Below are 21682 nucleotides of genomic sequence, written 5' to 3'. Positions count from 1 at the left end.
TGATGATAATGATGGCATTATGGAAATAGACATCTTTTCTGTTAGGTTTTTTTTTAAATCTGGAAATGATGTTGAATTGCTATCAAATACATTTTAGCATTAGGGAAATTGTTATGTACCTTTTATCCTTTGATTTATTAATGTTGTCAATTATATCAGTAGATTTTTTATTACTGAATCAGTCTTACATTTCTAGGATGAACCCCACTTGATCATGGTGTATTATATTTCTTAACATCCTCTTAGATTCTGTTTGCTAATATTTTATTTAAGATTTTTGCATCTGTATTCTCAGATGAGATTGGTCTCTAGTTTGCTTTTCTGTTCTGTTTGCTGGGTTTTAGTATCAATATAATGCAAGAATCTTTTCTTCTCTCTCTATTCTCTAGATTTCCAGATTCTAGAAAGTGTAAATAACATTGGTTTGATTTTTTTTCCTTGAAGGTTGGTAGAATTAACACAAGACTATGTGATTGTGCTATTGTTTTGGTCAAATTTATACTTTTTTTCCCTATGGTAACTGGTGGGTTTATATATTCTCATTTTTCTGCAATCAGTTTTGGTAATATTTGTTTTGTAGAGAAATACCTTAAGTTTTCAAATTTGTTTTATGGGATGCAACAAAGTATTTTCTTACCCTTTTCATTTACTCTGTAACTGTGGTTATTTCTCAATTTCTAATTTTGTGCATTTGGGTGTTTTTTAAATTAGATTAGCAAGTGATTAACCTGTTTCATTGTTTTTTATTTTCTTTTCAGGAATTGGTTTTGGCTTTAATTATTCTATCATTTGTTTTCTAGTATATTAATTTCTGCCATTAGTTTTATTATCTTTCTGCTTTGTTTTAGGTTTATTTTTATGATTCTTTTCTTCTTTTGTTAAATGCTTAATTCATTTATTTTAATTCGTTCTTACATACTAATATAAGTATTTAAGGCTACAAGTTTCTCTTTTTCTTTTTTTTGAGACAGAGTCTCACTCTGTCAACCCGGCTGGAGCACTGGAGTACATTGGCATGATTTCAGTTCACTGCAGCCTCCGCCTCCCAGGCTCAAGCAATTCCCCTGCCTCAGCCTCCCGAGTAGCTGGGATTACAAGCGCATGCCACTACCTCTGGCTAATTTTTCTATTCTTAGTGGAGACAGGGTTTTATCATGTTGTGCAGCCTGGTCTGGAACTCCTGGCCTCAAGTGATCCGCCCACCTCAGCCTCCCAAAGTGCTGGGATTATAGGAGTGAGCTGTCACACCCGGTCTACAAGCTTTTCTTTAACTACTGCTTTAGTCAACCATATCCTCTAGCTTCTGATATTTCCATTGTTGTCATTTTCTAGGTATTCAACAATTTCAGATTAGATTTTCTCTTTGACTAAAGTGGAAGAATTTTTTCCCTCTTTATTTTCTACATGGTAAAGATTTTAATTTTCATTTTGTTATTAATTTCTAGTGTTACCATATTGTCATTAGAAAATATGGTCTGTATTACTTCCATTTTCTGGCTCAGTATATAGCCAATTAAAAATATGCTCAATGGACCCTTGATTAAAAAAATATAGTCTGTTTCAGTATATGAAGAAATTTAGACTTTCTCATTATCTTAGTTTTTGACTGTCATGATCTGTCATCAGCTGAAACAGTCTCATATTTGTTTCTACTTGTTTTCTACCTTTGCATTTCCTGTAGATCTTGCTTTAAGAATTTTTATGCTATGTTTTTTGGTGCATAAAAGATCAGAGGAGGTAGATCTTCATCATGTGTTCTAGTTGTTAACATTATAGTGCCCATCTTTGTCTTATTTGTTGTATTTTGCCTTTAATTCAACTTATGTATTAAATGAGTATCATAATTTATTTTTTCTTTAATCTTGACCATAATTCCTTTGTTAAACATATTTATTGAACACCTACTGTGTGCCAGGCACCAGAAACCTATGAATGACACAGACAAGATCCTGCCCTCATGGAGCTTACATTTTAGTTAGAGATTGGAACAGAAAATAATCAAGTAAAAATAGGTATGTGATATGATATTAGGTGGGGATGAAGATGAATACTCAAAAAATGAAGTAGAATAAGGATAATTAAATATAAGTTGCCTCTATTTTTTATAAACTAGTCAGGAAAGGCTTCTCTGCCCGGTACACATTTGTCATTTTTTTACTTTCCACTTGTCCATCACCTTTGTGTGTGTGTGTGTGTGAGAGAGACAGAGAGAGAGAATATGCCAGGTGGAACAGTTTGCACAAAAGGGATTGTTACAATCTTAATGATCTATAGGTTTGCAAAGGCCCAAATAAGAAAATAGTGGGTATGTCTGGATATGAATTTCTGGTCCACATGAGTGGTGAGCTGACCAGAATGGGGGTGGGATAAGAGGAGAATCAAGGACATTTTGCCTTCCATTCTGTCTGAGTTTGGCTATCATTATGTGTATTCTTATTTTTTAAAGAAATATTTCCAGTCTTCATCATGATTATTGAATGGATATTCTGTATGATGATTTAATTGAACCCCTGGAATTTCCTGTCACTGGGCAGGACTTAGCATGATGCTGATTGCTCACAGGCTACAGCAGGAAACCAGATCCTGTGGCTTAGAGGGCTTAACTCTTTATACTCTGAGACTAAAGAGATGTCTTTTAACTTTAGTCAGTCTTTATTATACAGAAGTTTGAATTTTTATGTATATTCCAATAAACCTGGACTTATTTGGAGATTTTCTTCTATTGCTTATGAGAATCTTATTTCACCTCATAATGATAGTCTTTTAATTTTCTGATAGTTTTCTTATGTTATATATGTGCATAATATATACACATATAACATATATAATATATTAAAATTATATATACACACACACATATACACACACACACACACATATCCATGACTCTTGACCTGGAATTTATTTTGGTATATAATATATGATGCAGCTCCAAAAAGCACTGCTTTGCAGTTATCTCAAAAACATTTATTAAGTAATATTTCTTTATCTCCTTTTTGGGGGAAGATTATGTATATGACATTTTTATAGGTAGTCTGCTTTGTTTCTGAATTTTCTATTCTGTTTTGTTGATCAATAACACACTGTTTTAATTACAATTATTTTATAATATACTTTATCCCTTACTTACACCCTCCCCCATTTCTTCTGTAGCAGAATACTCTTTAATATTATATCCTGCTTTCATTACAAGTTAATTTTCTAAAATTCTGTAGTCAAATGTAGTTTAAAATTCCTATTGAGAATTCTGATTGGAATTGCATTAGAAAGAGTTTTTTTTGTTGTTGTTGTTGTTTGAGACAAGATCTTACTCTCTCACCCCAGCTGGAGTACAGTGGTGCAATGATGGCTCACTGTAGCCTCAACCTCCCAGGCTCAAGCTGTCTTCCCATCTCAGCCTCCCGTGTAGCTGGGACTAAAGGCACACACCATCATGCCCAGCTAATTACAAGAAAAAAAAAATTAGAGACAGGGTCTTGCTATGTTGCCCAGACCAGTCTTGAACTCCTAGACACAAGTGATCCACCCACCTCAGCCTCTCAAAGTACTGGGATTACAGGCATAAGCCACTGTGTCTGGCCAGAAGGAGATATTTTAAATCCAAAATAGCAGATAACCATGAATGACCTGTTTGGTGTTTTTTGTTACAAGTATAAAAATATAGAAAGTATATGTATCTAATTCATAATACAGGTTGCATCTAGAGAGACAGTAGGGGAATGGAAGTGGAGAGTTATGTGAAGGGTTTTATTTCTTATTTCTTAAGAAAAATTCATGAAACATAAATGGCAAGGTGTTCAAACTTACTAAGTCTGGGTGATAGGTAGGAACATGGGTATTATAGCAATCAATCTCTGTACATTTCTAAATATTCGATTCTTTTTTTTTTTTTTTTTTTTAACGGATTCGCTCTGTTGCCAGGCTGGAGTGCAGTGCGCGATCTCAGCTCACTTGCAAGCTCCCCCTCCCGGGTTTCAGCATTCTCCCTGCGCTCAGCTTCCGAGTATCTGACTACAGGTGCCGCCACCACGCCCGGCTAATTTTTTTTTTGTACTTTTAGTAGAGATGGGTTTCACCTTGGTAGCCATGATGGTCTCATCTCCGACCTAGTGATGTCCCCACCTCAGCTCCCAAAGTGCTGGGATTACAGGGGCGAGCACCACACCCGGTCCAAAATTCCGAAATTTGTATAATGAAAAACCAAACAAAAACATAGATGAGGCAGGATAACCAGGCTTGTACACCCAGGAAACAGCATATGCAATCTACTCCTATAAACAGACTGGGGTATGTGTGTGTATCAGACTTTGGAGCTAAACTCTTCAAGTTCAGATCCAAGCTCTACCACGTACTAGCTTTATGACCTCAGGTAGAGTTACTAAATGCTCTATGCCTCAGTTTCCCCAACTGTAAAATCAGTGCAATAAACTACCTCCTAGGGTTATTGTAAGGATTAGATAAGTGAAGACATGGAAAACACTTTAAACAGTGCCTAGTATTTATATATGCTCCAGTAAGGTTAGCTATCATTATTATATATTATAATTATTATTATTATTATTACATTTACACACATACTACATTGTTTTGTGGACATTTTAAATTTTATATAAATGTTGTCATCCAAACTATGGGCCTAGCTGAAACTTGCTTGTTTTTCTCAGTACTCATCTGATGTTTTGCAGGGAAATGGCTCATTCCAAGAATAGCTTTTCATGGGCAACCCCTTTCCGTCCTTGCCTTGAGAACCCAGCACTGGACTTGTCAAGCTACCGAGCAATTTCTTCTCTTGACCTCCTTGGAGACTTCAAACATGCTTTGAAAAAATCAGAAGAAACTTCAGTTTATGAGGAGGGAAGCTCCCTTGCCTCCATGCCCCACCCACTGCGCAGCCGTGCCTTCTCAGAGAGTCACATCAGCTTGGATCCCCAAAGCACCCGGGCCTGGGGGCAGCATAGGAGGGAGCTCTTTAGCAAAGGCGATGAGACCCAGTCAGATCTTCTCGGAGCCAGGAAGAAGGCCTTTCCTCCTCCTCGCCCTCCTCCTCCCAACTGGGAGAAGTACAGGCTCTTTCGTGCAGCCCAGCAGCAAAAGCAGCAAAAGCAGCAACAGCAGCAGCAACAGCAGCAGCAGAAGCAACAGGAGGAGGAGGAGGAGGAGGAGGAAGAAGAAGAAGAAGAAGAAGAGGAAGAGGAGGAGGAGGAGGCAGAGGAGGAGGAAGAGGAGCTGCCACCCCAGTATTTCAGTTCAGAAACCTCTGGTTCCTGTGCTCTCAATCCTGAGGAGGTCCTGGAGCAGCCACAGCCCCTCAGCCTTGGCCACCTGGAGGGCTCGGGACAGGGTTCACAAAGTGTCCCAGCAGAGCAAGAATCATTTGCACTCCATTCCAGTGACTTCCTGCCTCCAATAAGGGGTCACTTGGGATCTCAACCTGAGCAGGCTCAGCCCCCTTGCTACTATGGCATTGGTGGGCTTTGGAGGACATCGGAACAGGAAGCCACTGAATCCACCAAGTAAGTACATATGAAAGATACGAGGCCCCTGAAGAGGCAGGCAACAGAAGTTTGAATTTTACCTCCACCATTTACTAACTGGATGACCTCAGGCTGGCCAATTAAACTGCTCCCAGCCTCAGTTTTCTTACCTGGAAAATGGGTATAATGATACTTGCATCACATGATTGTTGTGAATATTAAGATAATCTACATAAAGGATATAGCTCCATGCTTAGCACATAGTAGATACTCAGTAAATATCGTGTTCTTATCCCTAAATATCTTTATTAAAATACTGTACTTTTCCTTAGTGTGTCTTCACAGTATCCATCACCATCAATTTCTGGCCCCTGATCTCAAAGGCATTGAACACTTGTTGCCTGTACTAGGTCTTTCCCAGAAACCTGGCTTGGGCATTTTTTCTGTCTTTCTCTTCTGATTGCCCTCCAGAATAAGAGGCCAGCTCACAACCTGACCTGCCTCTGCTCTAGGACAAGTAGCCTGGGCTTCTAAACTCTTCCCCCAACAACCGCCAGCATCACAGGTATTCCTGGGACTGGGTGCTTTATGCCTTGATAATTCCTTACAATCGTTAAGGACATTCTTTTCTCTTCCACTTTCTCCCCTCCTTGTTTACCTGCCTCTTTGCATTCACGTGGGTGGGTAATAGGTGGTATTTGACAGGGTGAGCTGCCTGGGCAGGGAGGCCAAAGCAAGAGTGTGTTCTGGCAGCAGAACTGCCAGTGTTTGTTCACTCCACTGAGCCAGTTGTCATCTGCATGCCCTATAGTGCATGACTGGTTTTTTTAAAATTTATTTTGCTCCAAAGCAAAAGCTCCAGGACCATCATTGCTATTATTGCTCAGTGCTCTGGCTGCCACCGGCTCCGCCTGCTCTCCTGTGGAGATCTCAGCCCATTCTTTGCTAGGGCTGAGGTTCGGGAGGCAGGTGGCTTATGAGTGCTTTCTTTAACTCTCTTTATAGCAGGAATTTGCCTGAGACTTGTTGCGGTTAGAAGTACCTTGTTATCGTGTCTTTTATTGACAGACAAATCTGTGAATTGGCTATCTGGAGCTAGTTGATCAGTTTTCCAGCCCAAGATGCCATAAGCACAGCATTTACAGGGCCTGGCTCCCAGGCACTGTGTAAGAATCCGTCCGTAGATCCCGTGTGGCTGCTTCTCAAGCTGTTCTTCTACCTGGGGAGCATTCTCATTGTAATTAGAAAACATTTTGTGAAAAATACCTGTGATTGTTATCTATCATAGCAGGGAAAAGGGAAAATGACCTCCAAATAGTAGGCACTTAACAAATATTTAAGAAGAAAGAACAAATAAATGAATGGATGAACATTTATTAAGTATTTATTATATACCAGATACTGCTAGATGTTATGTGTCCATTATTTCATTTAATCCTCCCAATAGCCCTATTAGCCATTATTATCCCCATTTGACAGATGAGGAAACTAACTAATTCCAAGTTACACAGCAAAGATTCAAAGCCAGGGCTGTCTGACTCCAAAGCCCATGCTTAGTTTGCCTTTCTAGGCAGCCACTCCCAGAGAGATCTTGTTCCCATAGGCCAGGAGTCACAGGGTCCTCTTCTCTACTGTAGGGCAAGGTGTACCAGAGGCAGCAGTTACACGCCCTGGTTCTTCCTTCTTTATGTAGCTCACTTTGCCTTAGCACCTTGGCCAGACAGAAAGAAATCACTATTACTAGAGATCTTGTAACTTGCTCCAGAGATTTATTTTTAATGACTATGAGATGTAAGGGAAAACATTTGTTTGCACACAGCTCTGCTTGTGGCTACAAAATCAATTAGATGCTCCTTTGAGTGACGGAAATTTAAGGAACAGCATCATTCCCAACATAGCTAATATTTTTTTGATTGCTTACTATGTGCCGTGCATTGTTCTAAGCACTTTGTGTATTAATTGATTTAATCATCAAAGTAAACCTATGAAATAGTTACCATTCATCTTCTCCATTTCTTAGATGACAAAGGCGAGGCCTAGGGAGATAAAGTAACTTTATCACAAGATCTCAGGTAGCTCACTATGCTTGCTGCATCATCCCAGGATCTCTGGGCTCTTGAAGAAGATTCTGTTCCAGACCCTAGGAGAGGACAGTGCCCTAGCCAGAAAGAAGCAGCTTTAAGATTTTGTAAGGGACATATAGATGCATAATATTTTGAATCTAAAATGCAAACAAAGACATCCTAATTTCAGCCAAGTTAAACTCTAGTACCTCTATAACCTACATACTATTCCATTAAAAAATGCTGGGTACACACAGAAGCCAGTTAGTGGAATAATCAAGTATTATTTAAGTCTAATAACTCTGATTCAGGTATAGGTATAGCTTGCTTTATGGACTCTATGCATTTCTTCTCAGTGCCCTGTGAAAGGAATCTGATTTTTGCTTTGATGTTTACTATCAAATTCCAATTATGTTCTCATAGATCACCTATAATCCCTTCCCTGTTAATGGAAGTGATAAGGAAAGGATCCCTAGAACATAGTGCCTAATATGATATACTATAATATGATGCAGGGATGTTTATGCTGGGGAACTGAGTCTCCAAGTAGCACATCCTTTTTTTTCCTTTATAACGCCTTCTGACACAGAACTTTCACACGCACCCTAGATATTTTTCTTGTAGATAGGAATTCCCTAAGTTCAGACCTTCATATTTCCTCCAGAATATTCTCTATTATCTGCTAACATAGATATACTCCAGCCAGAAAATTCCTTACATGTAGGCTTTTATATGATCTCAAGTTGTCCCTTTGGTAGGATGGCATAGTGGCTTGAAGCACAGATTCTAGAGTCAGGTGGTCCAGGTGCAAATCGCAGGTCTGTCATTTAATGTCTGGTGACCTTGGGGAAGTCACTTTACCTCTTGTTGCCTCATGTTCCTTATCTGTATAATGGTTTTCATGAACATTCAATTATATATTTATATACCTGTATGTGTGTGTATCTATCTTAGGATGGTTTCTGGGGCATGGTAAGTATGGTGTGCATGTTAACTAGTATTGTTCTTTTATCAATGTTACAAGCTTGAAACTTACATATAAATGAATTTACCTAGGATAAAGAATATTGGTGTGCCAAACTTTCTTTTGTGTGATGAATTAGGAGACAGCATAACATGAATCAGTAAATAGCTGTGGAGCCTTTTAACCATTATTTTGACCTTTATCTAAGAACTGCAAATAGCTGCAAAAATGACTAATGAGTTTCTCCTATTTTCCCTTTCAAACAGCTAGAGGTTAGTGAAGGGGTAGTGACACAGACAGATGGAGGATGGGAGTGGCTAGCAGGCAGTGAGAATATAATGAGGGTGGACCACTCCCTAGCATAAACCATGGGCGAAATTATTTGCCCCTCCGTCGCTGAGACCTGACATTGTAGCATTTCTCTCTACTTCCTTCCTCATACCAGACCGGAAGCTTTGATGGCAGAAGAGGCCAAACCCAAGCCAGCATGGAACCAGAACTACTTTTTTTCCTGAGGAGAAGTTCTATTTCATGAGCTGGGGCTCTGAGAAGCAATGCCTCAGCCCCACAGGCTTTGGTGAACCCAAGACAACAGGGTCTGCTGCTACACTTGTCAAGCCCCTGGGTGCCAACTGGTTCCATTTTTTTCCCCATTTCATTCTACAACCATGGAGGAGGCAAGAGCCATTGGGAATATGCCAGAAGTGGAGAGATGCTATCCCTTTTCAGGCTGAAGGCCTGCCCTACAGCAGGCAGTGTCAGAAGAGCTCATGAGATATGTGCTGGGCGGTGACAAGTCCCTGACAGGGTGCTAACCACAGCCTCCAACGTGGTGGCCACTGTTGAGGTCATGGGTGACCTCTTTGCTGTGGGAGATCTGCAGCAGAGGGTCCATTTCAAGTAGGAGTGGCATTGGAAAAGAGAAAATGATGCGAGTGTCCAGGAAAGCCATAGGGTGCCTTTGTAAGCAAGAAGACTAGATAGAGCCAGGATGGGTTGAGATCCAGGGGTAGGTCTGAGGGAGGCCAACAGGCTTGGAGAACCAATAGCTAAGGTCTCAGATACTTCTCTACCACCTAGCTCCTACTTTGGGATCCACATACTGGGGCCATGCACCAAAGGGATGGTGATCAGAAGTCCAGAACTTTTAGGGCCTGCCAGTTTTTCTGGATTTTAATTGAGTGTTAATGACCAAACCATATGATCTCGAAAGAAGTCCCCCTAGCCGATGAAGTCAGGGGCATGGAAGTAGCCTTCTAAGTTCTTAAAACTTGCCTTTACTTAACTCCAGTTTGCCTTCATGTGGCCTGTTTACATTTGAACAGTGCCTTTTCCATTTTTCTCAACTCCTTGGTGAAGCAGGGTTCCATTTTCAGGTGGAGAAAGTAAAAGCAGAAATGTCAGCAGTCTCTCAGCAGAGGTGCTCAAATGGTCATTCTTTCTTTCCACAGACAAGAGTTTCAGCCCTTTTCGCCTCCTCCAGGGGCCCCAGGAATCCCTACCTCTTACTCGGCTTATTACAATATTTCTGTGGCCAAGGCAGAGCTGCTGAACAAACTGAAAGACCAACCTGAGATGGCAGAGATTGGCCTAGGAGAGGAGGAAGTTGACCATGAACTGGCTCAAAAAAAGGTAAAGTGTTTTGATGTGCCCTAGAGATTTTCAGAATTTAGCTTGAATGTGTCTGGAGGATGACCAGCCTTCTACACTCTCTAGAACATCTTGCATTCCCATATTTTCAGTATGGAAATCATACAGCCTCTCTGGGTTTCTCACAGATCCAATTCCAGTCTATTTTTGATCCAGTCAATAATAATAATAACAGTCATAATCATCATTATTGTCTCTGTGATCCTTAGAACAACCCAACAAGGGCCGGGCACGGTGGCTCATGCCTGTAATCCCAGCAGTTTGGGAGTCCAAGGTGGGTGGATCACCTGAGGTCAGGAGTTTGAGACCAGCCTGGCCAACACAGCGAAACCCCGTCTCTACTAAAAATAAAAAATTAGCCAGGCATGGTGGCGGGCACCTGTAATCCCAGCTACTCAGGAGGCTGAGACAGGAGAATCGCTTGAACCCGGGAGGCAGAGGTTGCAGTGAGCTGAGATCGCGCCACTGCACTCCAGCCTGGGCAACAAAGAGTGAAACTCCTTCTCAAAAAAAAAAAAAAAAAAAAAAAGAACAGCCCAACAAGGCAGATATTATTATCCCTTTTTTACTAGTTGAAGGGACTAATTTGCCCAGGGGTTACAGACTAAAGTGCTAAAGTGCTGGTAGATCCAGCACTTGAAGTCAGGACTGTCTGAATTTCTACTCTACAGTACATGCTGTCTCTCTGAATTAAGCCAGCCTTGTAAGTAAGTCACTACCCAGAGCACATCAGAGTTTCTGCCAGTGGGCTCTTCTAACCAATGGCAGTGCCATTGATTTTTGTTCTTTGTGCAACTTTCTGAGAGACAGAAGAGACTAAAATAAGGACAAATTATAGGCTGGCAAACTTTAGTATTTATTTGCAAGGATAGTCAATTATGTCTTAAAAGTACAAAATAGTTAAGTGGAGATGATGATGTTGTTGTTGTTCCAAAGCTTTCCTTTCTTTGTCTAAGTACCACTAGTCTGGTTTTCTAATCGAATTCTTGGAATCACTTTCCCCTCCCTGCACTTACCTATTGTATTTCATGAGCAAATAGGGTTGTCATGGCAACCGCAAAGGCTCAATTTACCTCTTTGTGGACATCTGAACTCATTGTAAATTGTTCTTCTGCCCATATTTCTTTCAGGACATGACCCGTAGGAAGGTAAAGGGCCATTTGCAAGAGTCCTTCCTCCAATTTCCCATCTGAAGCAAAATGTCAGGGGAAGAGTTGGCAGCACGGTGGTGTTAAAGTTTTATTGATGCAGATGTCTGCTTCCTTGGATTTCATGTTCCCTGAGCAGGGGTACTCCTAGCTTACTCAGGGCTTGGCCTCTACGGGGACAAACCTAATAAAAGAAGTCTGACCAGGAAAAGAGAAAGATGATCAGAAATGGCAGAGCACAGAACAACAGAAAGTGAACTCAAGTGATTGTGGGTGGGTTATGACAGTTTTTGTCTCTGAGGAAGAAAGGTGAGGAATGTCACCAATTTGCGATGTCCCAGAAAAAACAACTCAGCTCTGGCTGGATCTGTGATGACTCCACAGCTCTATCTACCATACTTCCCCAGGATTGAGGTTCAGGTTATAGAGCACAAGTTCCAAGAAATAAAGGGCTCTCTCCACTTTTATCCTTCCATCTATCCCTGGAGCCTGGGAACTGGGGTGGGAAGGTGATTTTCCAAGTGGATCATTTTCCAGATGGCCCCCAGCCATCCTTTGTCCCCAGCATTGACTTTTATTTGGGAGAGCAGATGGTGGGAATATAACTGGCAGCCTCTTGGCATCTAATTGTGTTGCCTTATTCATATCACTGATCCCCAGTTCCCAGTGGGTTTTGGAATTTTCCCCAGATGCAAACCTATTATACTTCAGACTGAGATCATGGTGATCTCCTGACTTTTGAAGAATTCTGAAATATGACAACAGGTCTTGGAACCTGGGGGAGGCTTTCTTAGTCTTGGTCACTTTGGACATCTCTAAATAAACTACTAGAGAGGAATACATTCCAGAAAACTACAAGCCTGTGGTCCCAGTGCTTGGGCTAGAATAAGATTAAAACATATGCTGAAGCATACTCCTATGTACAAGATACTATTCTAAACACTTGACATGTGTTAGCTTATTTAATTCTCACAACAACTCTATGAGGTAGGTCCTCTTGTTTTCCTAGTTTTTAGATGTGGAAATTGATGTGCAGAGAGGTTGAGTAATTTGCTCAAGGTTGTATATAATACCACTACTTTGCGGCAGAGCAGGAGTTCAAACTCTGGTAGTCTGGCACTGGAGTCTCTGTGCTCTTAACCACAAAGCAATACTGGCTACAGAGGCTATGGGCAGCCTAGGACAGGGCCATTCTTGTCATAACCTTGCAGCTAGACGAGTATCTATTAGTTTGGAGTATGTTGTAGAACTAATATAGTAATAATAATAGCATTAGTAAACATGCATTGTGCATTTAAGTGCCAGTCATAATACTAAGTCTTTTACTTATGTGGTTTCATTTAACCATCAGAAAATCTCTGGAGTTGGGGAGGTATCCACTTTACAGATGAGGAAACACAAGTCTTAGTGGGATTAGGTATCTATCCTAAGGCCATAGGGTTTGGAGGTGGAATTGGAATTCAGATGTCCCTGACTCTAAAACTCCACTGTACTTCCCTGTGACTGTACTCACCTATAGGGGAGACAGATCAGAAGACACAGACAGCACTTCCCTTAAGAAACTTACAATCAATAGCAGGTGAGGGATCAGACACACACACAGAATAGAAAGTGAGGAACTTCAAGTTACACTATAGGGTTCTAATTCTAGAATACTTAAAAGCACAGACAAAAAAAGATCACTGAGAGAAGACTTACAGAGGAGGGCTTCCTGTGGGGGAGGGGAGGGGCAGAGCTGTCCCCTGAAGAAATTTAGGAATAACCAAAATGAAAAAAAAGATAAAGAGTAGGTGGAACTGCATAAGCTACTCAGGAACACAGAATGAGCATTGTGAACACAGAGGAGAGTGGGGAGCTAATTCTGAAAGGCTCTGAGGAGGGACATTAGAATGGCAAGGTGGGGCCAGACTGAGTAATAAATAATAGCAGCCTAGCTTTTATGCAGCACTTACTATAGGCCAAGCACTTTGCATGCGTAATCTCATTGACTCCTTATTATGACTCAAGGCAGTGGGTAAAGCAATTATCCCCATCCTACAGATAAAGAAAGTGAAGCTGAATAATGTCAAGTTACCCAAAGTCCCACAGCTACGAAGTGGCAAAGCTATAAGTCAAACCCAGTCGTTATAACTCCAGAACTCACAGTCCTACCAAAAGGCCTCAAAAGCCAAGCTAAGGAAGCAAAGATCTAGCAAAGTGCCATGAACTTGAGAGGTACTTAAATGGATTGAAGGAGAATGAATGAAGTGATAGGCAAATACCTTAGGGCAAATGCTTTTCCATCCTAGGCTCTCACAAGGACTGTAGCTCCTATTTATTAAATAGTCCCAGGAAGGGACTGGGTGCAGAGGCTCACACCTGTGATCTCAGCATTTTGGGAGGCTGAGGGGGACTGATCACTTGAGGTCAGCCTGGCCAGCATCATGAAACCCCATCTCTACTAAAAATACACACACACACACACACACACACACACACACACACACACAATTAGCCCTGGCATCCATGACGTGCACTTGTAACCTCAGCTACTTAGAAGGCTGAGACACAAGAATCGCTTGAACCTGGGAGGCAGAGGTTGCAGCGAGCTGAGATGGTGCCACTGCACTCCAGCCTGTGCAACAGAGCGAGACTCCATCTCAAAAAAAAAAAAAAAAAAAAAAACCCAGCAAGTATTTATTAAGTTGCATTTGGTAAATGAAACTTAGTGCATGGGTACCACTTACCCAATGCCAAAAATTTGGTGGTGACATGGAGATCCCTACCACGATGGATAGAAGGCGGCACTTGCCAAAAGCGACTGGAGTTGCTCATGACTTGCCAAGTTTTCCCTTTGTTTCCAGTACTTAGGATGTTAGAGCCCCACATCTGTTCCTTGGATCCCAAAAACAGAAGGTTACAGCCAAATCAGTTTTCTGTTGATCCATCTCTCATCCTTTGTCTTCTCCTATTTAATTCCGCTAGATACGGCTTATTTGAAGGCATCAGCCAGAAACTTTCTGTCTTGCGGGAGGCCCAGCGAGGGACTGCTAGAGGACCACTCAATGCCATTCTGCCCTTGGGGAGAGGTGGAGGCCAACTTAAAAGCGTCTGCAACATCCAATGAATTTGAAAGTACCGCTCGTTTTTGGGGACCTGAGCAAGTGGTCAAACCTGTTGCTAGTCACTCTCTGGACGACTGGCCCGGGGGAGAAATGCTCTCAAACGCAGCTCGAATTCAGAAGCCACCAAGGAGAAGGTAGATTGGTGGTTTCTGGGGTGTGGGCTCTAGAGGAAATGCCTTTATTTCTTCTCAGGGGCTCCCTCTTCAAGTTGGGCTACTATGGAAACAGGTAGAACATAGGGTTAAAACGCGTGTTTAGCACTGAGGAGGGGCACGGTGCTCATGCCATATAATCCCAGCACTTTGGGAAGACCGAAAGCAGGCAGGTCGCTTCGTCCAGGATTTGAGACCACCTGGGCAACTTCAGTGAATCCCCATCTCTCACTAAAAATACAGAAATTAGCCTGGCATGGTGGTGCATGCCTATAATCCCAGCTACTCCGGAGGCTGAGGTGGAAGGCTTGCTTGAGCCTGGGAGGCGGAGGCTGCCGTGAGCAAAGATTGTGCCACTGCACTGCAGCCTGGGTGACAGAGCAAGACCCTGTCTCAAAAAAAAAAAAAAAAAAAAAAAAAGAAAAAAAAAAAAAGAAAAGAAAAAACACGAGTGTGAACACTGGCTTTTAAGTGCCCTGAAATTCTTGCCCTACCATTTATTAGCTGTGTGACTGTGGACAACTCACGTAACGTCACTCTGCCTCAATCTCTTCATCTATAAAATGAGATGAACATACTACCTGCCTTATGGGATTATTGTGAGAATTAAATTAGTTTATGTTAATTACATAAAACAGGGCCTGGGACAGGGTAAACACTGAATCAATGCTAGCTCCCAGTAGTAGTAGTAGCAGCAGCAGTTTTGCCTCACTCTAGAGTTGGAGGGGGAGGTCTCATCAAGTAGTTGAGATTGGAAAGCTATCCGTTTCACAGGTTGGGTCACTATGCATATGCTCCTGAAACAAAATTGCCTCACCTTTCCCTATACAAGTGGCTCTGGATATACCTTTGAATGCACAACAAGAGGCACATATCCACATACATATACATACATACATGGACACATATACTCACACATATCCACTCACACAGACACACACACCATACAGAAAGTACCTCCACAGTGACAGTTGTTCACCAGATGAAAGGGACACAGGCTGGCTTTGTCAGAGCCTTCCTCTACCCCGAACCCAGTGGTGGTCCCTACATTGAAGACAGCCTTAAAGGGATGGAAAGAGGTGATTTCACACCCCCTATCCAGAATTGTTTTCATGTTTACCCTCCTGCTACAGGAAACAAAGGCTTTTGCATGGAGGTGGACTTAAGGGCAGAAAATCTAGGACTGACTAATTAGCAGAATGTGTAGCCGCTTTGTGGCAGCATCTCTGGTGGAGTACTGCTAGGCAGCACTGTTGGACAGATGTCTGGTAATTGGGAGAGCCCTTAATTGGTCCTCTGCTTCCCCAGTTGGTGCTGATAGAGAAGAAGCAGCAGCTGACAGGGCAGTTGGCAGATGCCAAGGAGCTGAAGGAGCACGTGGACCGCCGGGAGAAGCTGGTGTTTGGCATGGTCTCCCGCTACCTGCCTCAGGACCAGCTCCAAGATTACCAGCACTTTGTCAAGATGAAATCTGCTCTCATCATTGAACAGCGAGAGCTGGAGGAGAAGATCAAGCTTGGGGAAGAGCAGCTCAAATGTCTCAGGGAGAGTCTACTCCTGGGGCCCAGCAATTTCTAATTCTACCAGCACTCTGCCACAGCATCCCTGCCTAGCCACAGTGGGAAGTGCTTTCAATCTTTGTTAGCAGTTTCTCAGCAAGTAGATAGCAATTAGCAGTTTGTTCCAGCCCTCTACCCTGGATGTCTCTCACTGCCCCTTCCCTAGCAGTGGTCCTAACCAGCTAGGAGACCCTGGGGAAGCCACAAGCTTCTACCCAAGGGAGCTGCAGCAAGGTGTGATCTTACAACCACACTCTCCTTCCCACAGTTGCCAAGGGCAAGTACTTGCTGCACAGAGAACCAAGGAAGTGCCTTCATTCTGCTTTGTACTAGGACACCAAAGACACCAAGTGCTTATCACCCACCCATATCATCAACAGCCTCTAAAGGCTCAAAGGGAAGCTGCCTTGCAGCTCTACTCTGCCCCAGGGCTTGTGGCCCAGCCATTTCTCACGGAGAGCTGGCTGCCTTGAGGGCATTCACTTGGCACCAGTTTCAGGGCCTCACCCAAGCTTTGCAGGGGAAAGCACAGAGGGAGGAATTACACTGAAAAAAATGAAAGCAAAGGTTGAGTACCCCCAGGTGCTCCTTAGGAAGGAACCAGTTTTAAATCAACTCTACCCTTACCTTTCCCAGCAGCAAGTTCAGGGGAAGAGGCCTAGTCTTAGCCCTGGCTAATGTGACCCTCTTCCCGTCCTAAGACTTTGGTCCTACCACCTCTTGTTTCATCTTTCCTTTACATTGCTGGGGGTTAGCCCAGGTGCCTACCCCAGGGCTTCACCATATGGGCCATTAATAGCTCTACTAAAACTGACTTCTAGATATAGGTTTCATTACTGGGGGAGGGGGTTCTTATTGTTATATTTTAAATGGCCTTTTGATTTTATTTATTTTTATGTTTTGATTATTTTTTTTCTTTTTTAACTAATAAGGCGAGAAGAGGGGAGTTGGAGAGGGAAAAGTTAGCCCAGAAGGAAAGCATTTTCTGCAGATCAGCCTGAATCCACCGTGGCTAGGTAAGCAAGTGCCAAGGCATTGAATTGTTCCCACCATAGCTACCAATGTCTAGGAAGGAGTTCTCCCCTTGAACTCAGAGCCTCCCTACTGTGGCCTGGTCTTGTGTTTCCTTTAAAGTCTAAGTGACTGTGAGTTTAGCATTCCCCAGCAGGGTTCAAGTTTTCTTACTGATTTCTTTTGAAACCAAAGAAATCTCCTGAAACGGAGAAAGATTCAGCCATTTCTCTACCATCTCCAAGCTATGGGATGAGTAGAGGTGAGCTCAGGAGAAACTCCTCTAACCATTGCTTTCTCAGCCTGTGACCTGGCTCAAGGGAACCAAAACCCAAGGTAGCTGGGAGCTCCAGCCAGAGCCAGCTCCCCAGAGCAACTGATGACCCAGCCAGGATCTTAGGCATACAAACAACTAAAACTGCTGCTGTTGCCAAGGCCCTGACACCAGTAGCTAGTTTCTCTGCTGGAAAAGCAGCCCTCAGGTGGATGATAGCAAGAAGGGGGTTATGGCCAAATGCTGCCCTGTTATCCAGCTCAGCTCCCTGTTCCTCACTAACTGGGGCCAATCCTTGGTATCACACAACCCAGCCAAGGCCTGGCATCTCTTCTAGTTACTGCTGAGTTCCTCAGGGTCCTTGAAGGTCAACTGTAGCAGCAGGGATGTCTCATTCAACCAAAGAATTTGCCAAGGAACTTTTGCTGCTGTTACAAATACTTGTCATTAGCTTCCATTTCCTCTTCATTGTGTTTGAAAACAATGGGAGAATCTTGGCCAGCAGGGTGTCCTGAGGTGGGGGGTGGGGTAAGACTTTCTGTGGAGCCCTGGGTTTGCTCTTAGTACTGCTGCCAGAAACACTGTTAGAATGGCAACCCTGCCATTCTCCCCTCCAGTGGAAGATTCTACTTTATTCAGGAAGGCTGGTGGCTTGCAAGGGCGAGGCTTACACAAGCCAGCCAAGATTGAGAAGGTAGGGGAGTGCTTTCAATGGAGGCCATAGTTGTCATCTTTTCTTCTGAGCAGGCTCTAGGACAAAGAATGAGCAAATTGAGATGTCCTCTATTGGGAGGATGAGGCCGATATGTTTCATCATTCTCAGATTTGTTGGCTAGAACACCTTTTTGGGAATATGGGCCTAGGGAAAAGAATGGTCACTTACCTGGACACTATGGCCGTGGTCTGAGTTTTTCTAGTCAGCATGTGATTGGTTGCACCTTAAGTTTATGACACCAAAAATACTATTAACTCCAGACCGGGTGCGGTGGCTCACGCCTGTAATCCCAGCACTTTGGGAGGCTGAGGCGGGTGGATCACCTGAGGTCAGGAGTTCAAGACCCGCCTGGCCAACATGGTGAAACCCTGTCTCTACTAAAATACAAAATAAGCCAGGCGTGCTAGCAGGCATCTGTAATCCCAGCTACTCGGGAGGCTGAGGCAGGAGAATCGCTTGAACCCGGGAGGCAGAGGTTGAAGTGAGCCGAGATCGTGCCAGTGCACTCCAGCCTGGGGATAAGAGTGACACTTCGTCTCAAAAAAACAAAACAAAACAAAACAAAANCACCTGAGGTCAGGAGTTCAAGACCCGCCTGGCCAACATGGTGAAACCCTGTCTCTACTAAAAATACAAAAATAAGCCAGGCGTGCTAGCAGGCATCTGTAATCCCAGCTACTCGGGAGGCTGAGGCAGGAGAATCGCTTGAACCCGGGAGGCAGAGGTTGCAGTGAGCCGAGATCGTGCCATTGCACTCCAGCCTGGGGGATAAGAGTGAGACTTCGTCTCAAAAAAACAAAAAAAAAAACTATTAACTCTATTATTTTTGTTCTTAATTCCATCTCAAATTACTTTCTATAGTTGGAATCAGAACACAAGGATGCTCATTTTCACATGGAGGGAAAGTTGCCAAAGCCCTTAAAAAATAACCCCAAAAGTATACCTTGCAGTGAAGCTTGGTAGATAAAGGTGAACTGCTAAACAGACACTGGCGTGCCACATCCTGCCAGGGCAATCTCATTGTGTGTGATAGTGCTGCAAAGCTGCCAGTATTACTTGAAATGCAGTGTCTCTCCCCTGTTCTCAGTTCCTGGACTCAGCCCTCCTCCACGGCCTGCCGGTGAGTAGCAGTTTGGAAGGCAGGCCAAGGGAGGTCCCCAAAGACAGTTATTGGTGTTGACTTCTGCTCTTTCCCTTCAAATACTTATATAGGTCCCATGGGTAATAGGCAAGCATGATGGTTGATAGAGAAGTCAGTGCATGAGTTACTATCACATGTCCCCGCAACCCCTCCTGCCACCTCCCAGGGCTCTGGATAATTGAATCTCCCTGAGTCCCACAGCTGGAGACTCAGCCAGGATATAGGCGTAAATGCCCAAGTAGAATCTGACAGAATAAGACAGAGACACTGAAAATAAAGCCCTAGAAAGGAAGAAATTGGAAGCAGAGAAAAGGAGAGGTGAAAAGTTAAAAAGCCTCTTTCAAGGTTAGGTTCAGGTTCTGTTTTCCATTTAACCTCGTGTGCCAAAAAGCTGCCCAGGCACACCAGAGCCACATCCTGAACCCAACCCTCCCTGACAGTGCTGCTCTGCCACTAGCAGGCCCCAGATGGAGGAACCTGGGCCCATTTCTGGCCACTTGAACCCATTTGGAGCTTGGTGACTCCCACTGTCTTTGCCAGAGGAGTTTTCTATGCCAATAATATTTCTGCAACAGCATATTATATTATTTGAAGATTAGTAGATCTTTTTGGGGGGTGGGGCAGGGGGCAGTTTCTATAGATGAAGAACCAATGTTGGTTGTACAGCTGTTGGGGGTCATCTATCCCATGTGAAGCTATTCTTTTTCCAAATCTTATTGTTTCTGCATTTGTGTCCTCCACCACTCCCTTCTTGGCTGACATAGATATGCCTGCCAGATTGTCATCAAGGGTCATATTTCAATAAAAGGTGCTAAGGACAAAAAAAAAAATATCCTGTGTTTTGACTCAGGTGATGGAAGTCTAAAGATTCTGCTGGAAAATACTGGAAAGGAATTTGGTCACCTATCCATAGTCCTTCACAGATAAACATATGACCAGACCGTTACCCACATCCCTAAACCATTTCCCTGGCCTCTGAGGGATGGTATTGATGCTGCACCATTCATCATCCCCAATTAAGTAGCAGGATCTGCCATAGCCTTTTCAGGGGACCAGCTTTTAGACATCTATTTCAAGAGCATCCTGAGTAGAGGGCACAGAGTTCAAGCCATTGGATATTTCTGTTGTTTTATCACAGTATTGAAGCATGGTATTTTTCTACTTAGAAGGACCTCAGGATCACAGCTCTGCCCTTTAGCTTACGGATATATTTCTTCCTCTCTGGTTACTCAGTGACATCACAACCAGTCTAACCCCATGTTTAGAATGCAGAAAAAGTCAACAATGGGTGTAATCTCAGGTATAGACCTAAGCAGTATACAGAGTCCAGTTCTGGAGTCTAGCCTGATCGAAGGTAAGCCATGTTCTTTCTAGACTTCTTCCAATCTTGAATTCTGTCTAGTAGTTTCATCTTACTTCTAGCTGATAGTCCAATCTCACACCTTCACGCTTGGCTCCCTGGAAAGCAAGGGCCTTGCTGATCTGCTCTCCAAGGCAACCTCAAAGATTAGACTCAAATATATTCCAGGTAGCAACTCTGACATTGAAAAGCTTTCTTTTTTCCTGATCCATATTCTGTTCACATTCCAACTATCCTCCTTCTACTCAAGATATCCAGTGTGGTAGAGTAGAAAGAGTCCAGCTTTAGCATTAGAAGGAACTGTGTTCAAATCCTGGTTCTGCCACTTATCCAATGAACCTGGGCTACTAGCTCAACTTCTGAGGTCATTTTCTTATCTGTAAAATGGGAACAGTATTATCTTGCTTGCAGAGTTATTGTAACTTGAAAATAATAAATAAAAGCCACTAACAATCCAATAAGTTATTAGGCAGAATCCCAGGCCCACCCCAAACCCAGTGATAGCAGTCTGAATTTTAACTAGACTTCCAGGAGATTCATGAACATATTAGAGCATGGGAAGTACTGACTCATTGAAAACATATTCGGTACGTGGTAACCATTATTATAGTCCTGATCTACTCGATTCATTTTCTCCTTATCCCAGGTATATTCTTGCTCTTCTCATGTTGCTCACAACTTCCTACCTAGATGAATTCAGGAAAGTTGCAGGATACAAGGTTAAAACACGAGATCAAATGAACAATCCTAAAATGTTATTAAGAAAACAGTTCTGGCCAGCCGCGGTGGCTCACGCCTGAAATTCCAGCACTTTGGGAGGCTAAGGCAGGTGGATCACGAGGTCAGGAGATCGAGACCATCCTGGCTAACACGATGAAACCCTACCTCTACTAAAAATACAAAAACTTAGCCAGGCGTGGTGGCACACACCTGTCTGTAGTCCCAGCTACTCAGGAGGCTGAGGCAGGAGAATTGCTTGAACCTGGGAGGCAGAGATTGCAGTGAGCTGAGACCACACCACTGCACTCCAGCCTGGGCAACAGAGTGAGACTCTGTTTAAAAAAAAA

General features: G+C 43.0%; 1 protein-coding gene across 1 annotated transcript in view; it reads left to right on the top strand.

Annotated features, from left to right (window-relative positions):
• The window catches only part of SHROOM4 (shroom family member 4), a 244637-nt gene extending 226189 nt beyond the window's left edge, over positions 1-18448 (top strand). The window contains 7 exon segments of the mRNA XM_017864612.1: positions 4686-5513; positions 9953-10138; positions 14264-14321; positions 14323-14414; positions 14416-14461; positions 14463-14537; positions 15864-18448. Of these exon segments, the coding sequence (XP_017720101.1) occupies positions 4686-5513; positions 9953-10138; positions 14264-14321; positions 14323-14414; positions 14416-14461; positions 14463-14537; positions 15864-16133 (1555 nt within the window). The 3' untranslated portion in view covers positions 16134-18448.
• The last annotated feature ends 3234 nt before the right edge of the window (positions 18449-21682 follow it).

This window comes from Rhinopithecus bieti, unplaced genomic scaffold, assembly GCF_001698545.2.
Source record: "Rhinopithecus bieti isolate Rb0 unplaced genomic scaffold, ASM169854v2 scaffold_76570, whole genome shotgun sequence".
NCBI classification, from domain to species: Eukaryota; Metazoa; Chordata; class Mammalia; order Primates; family Cercopithecidae; genus Rhinopithecus; species Rhinopithecus bieti.
This window is presented reverse-complemented; position numbering and strand designations above follow the sequence as displayed.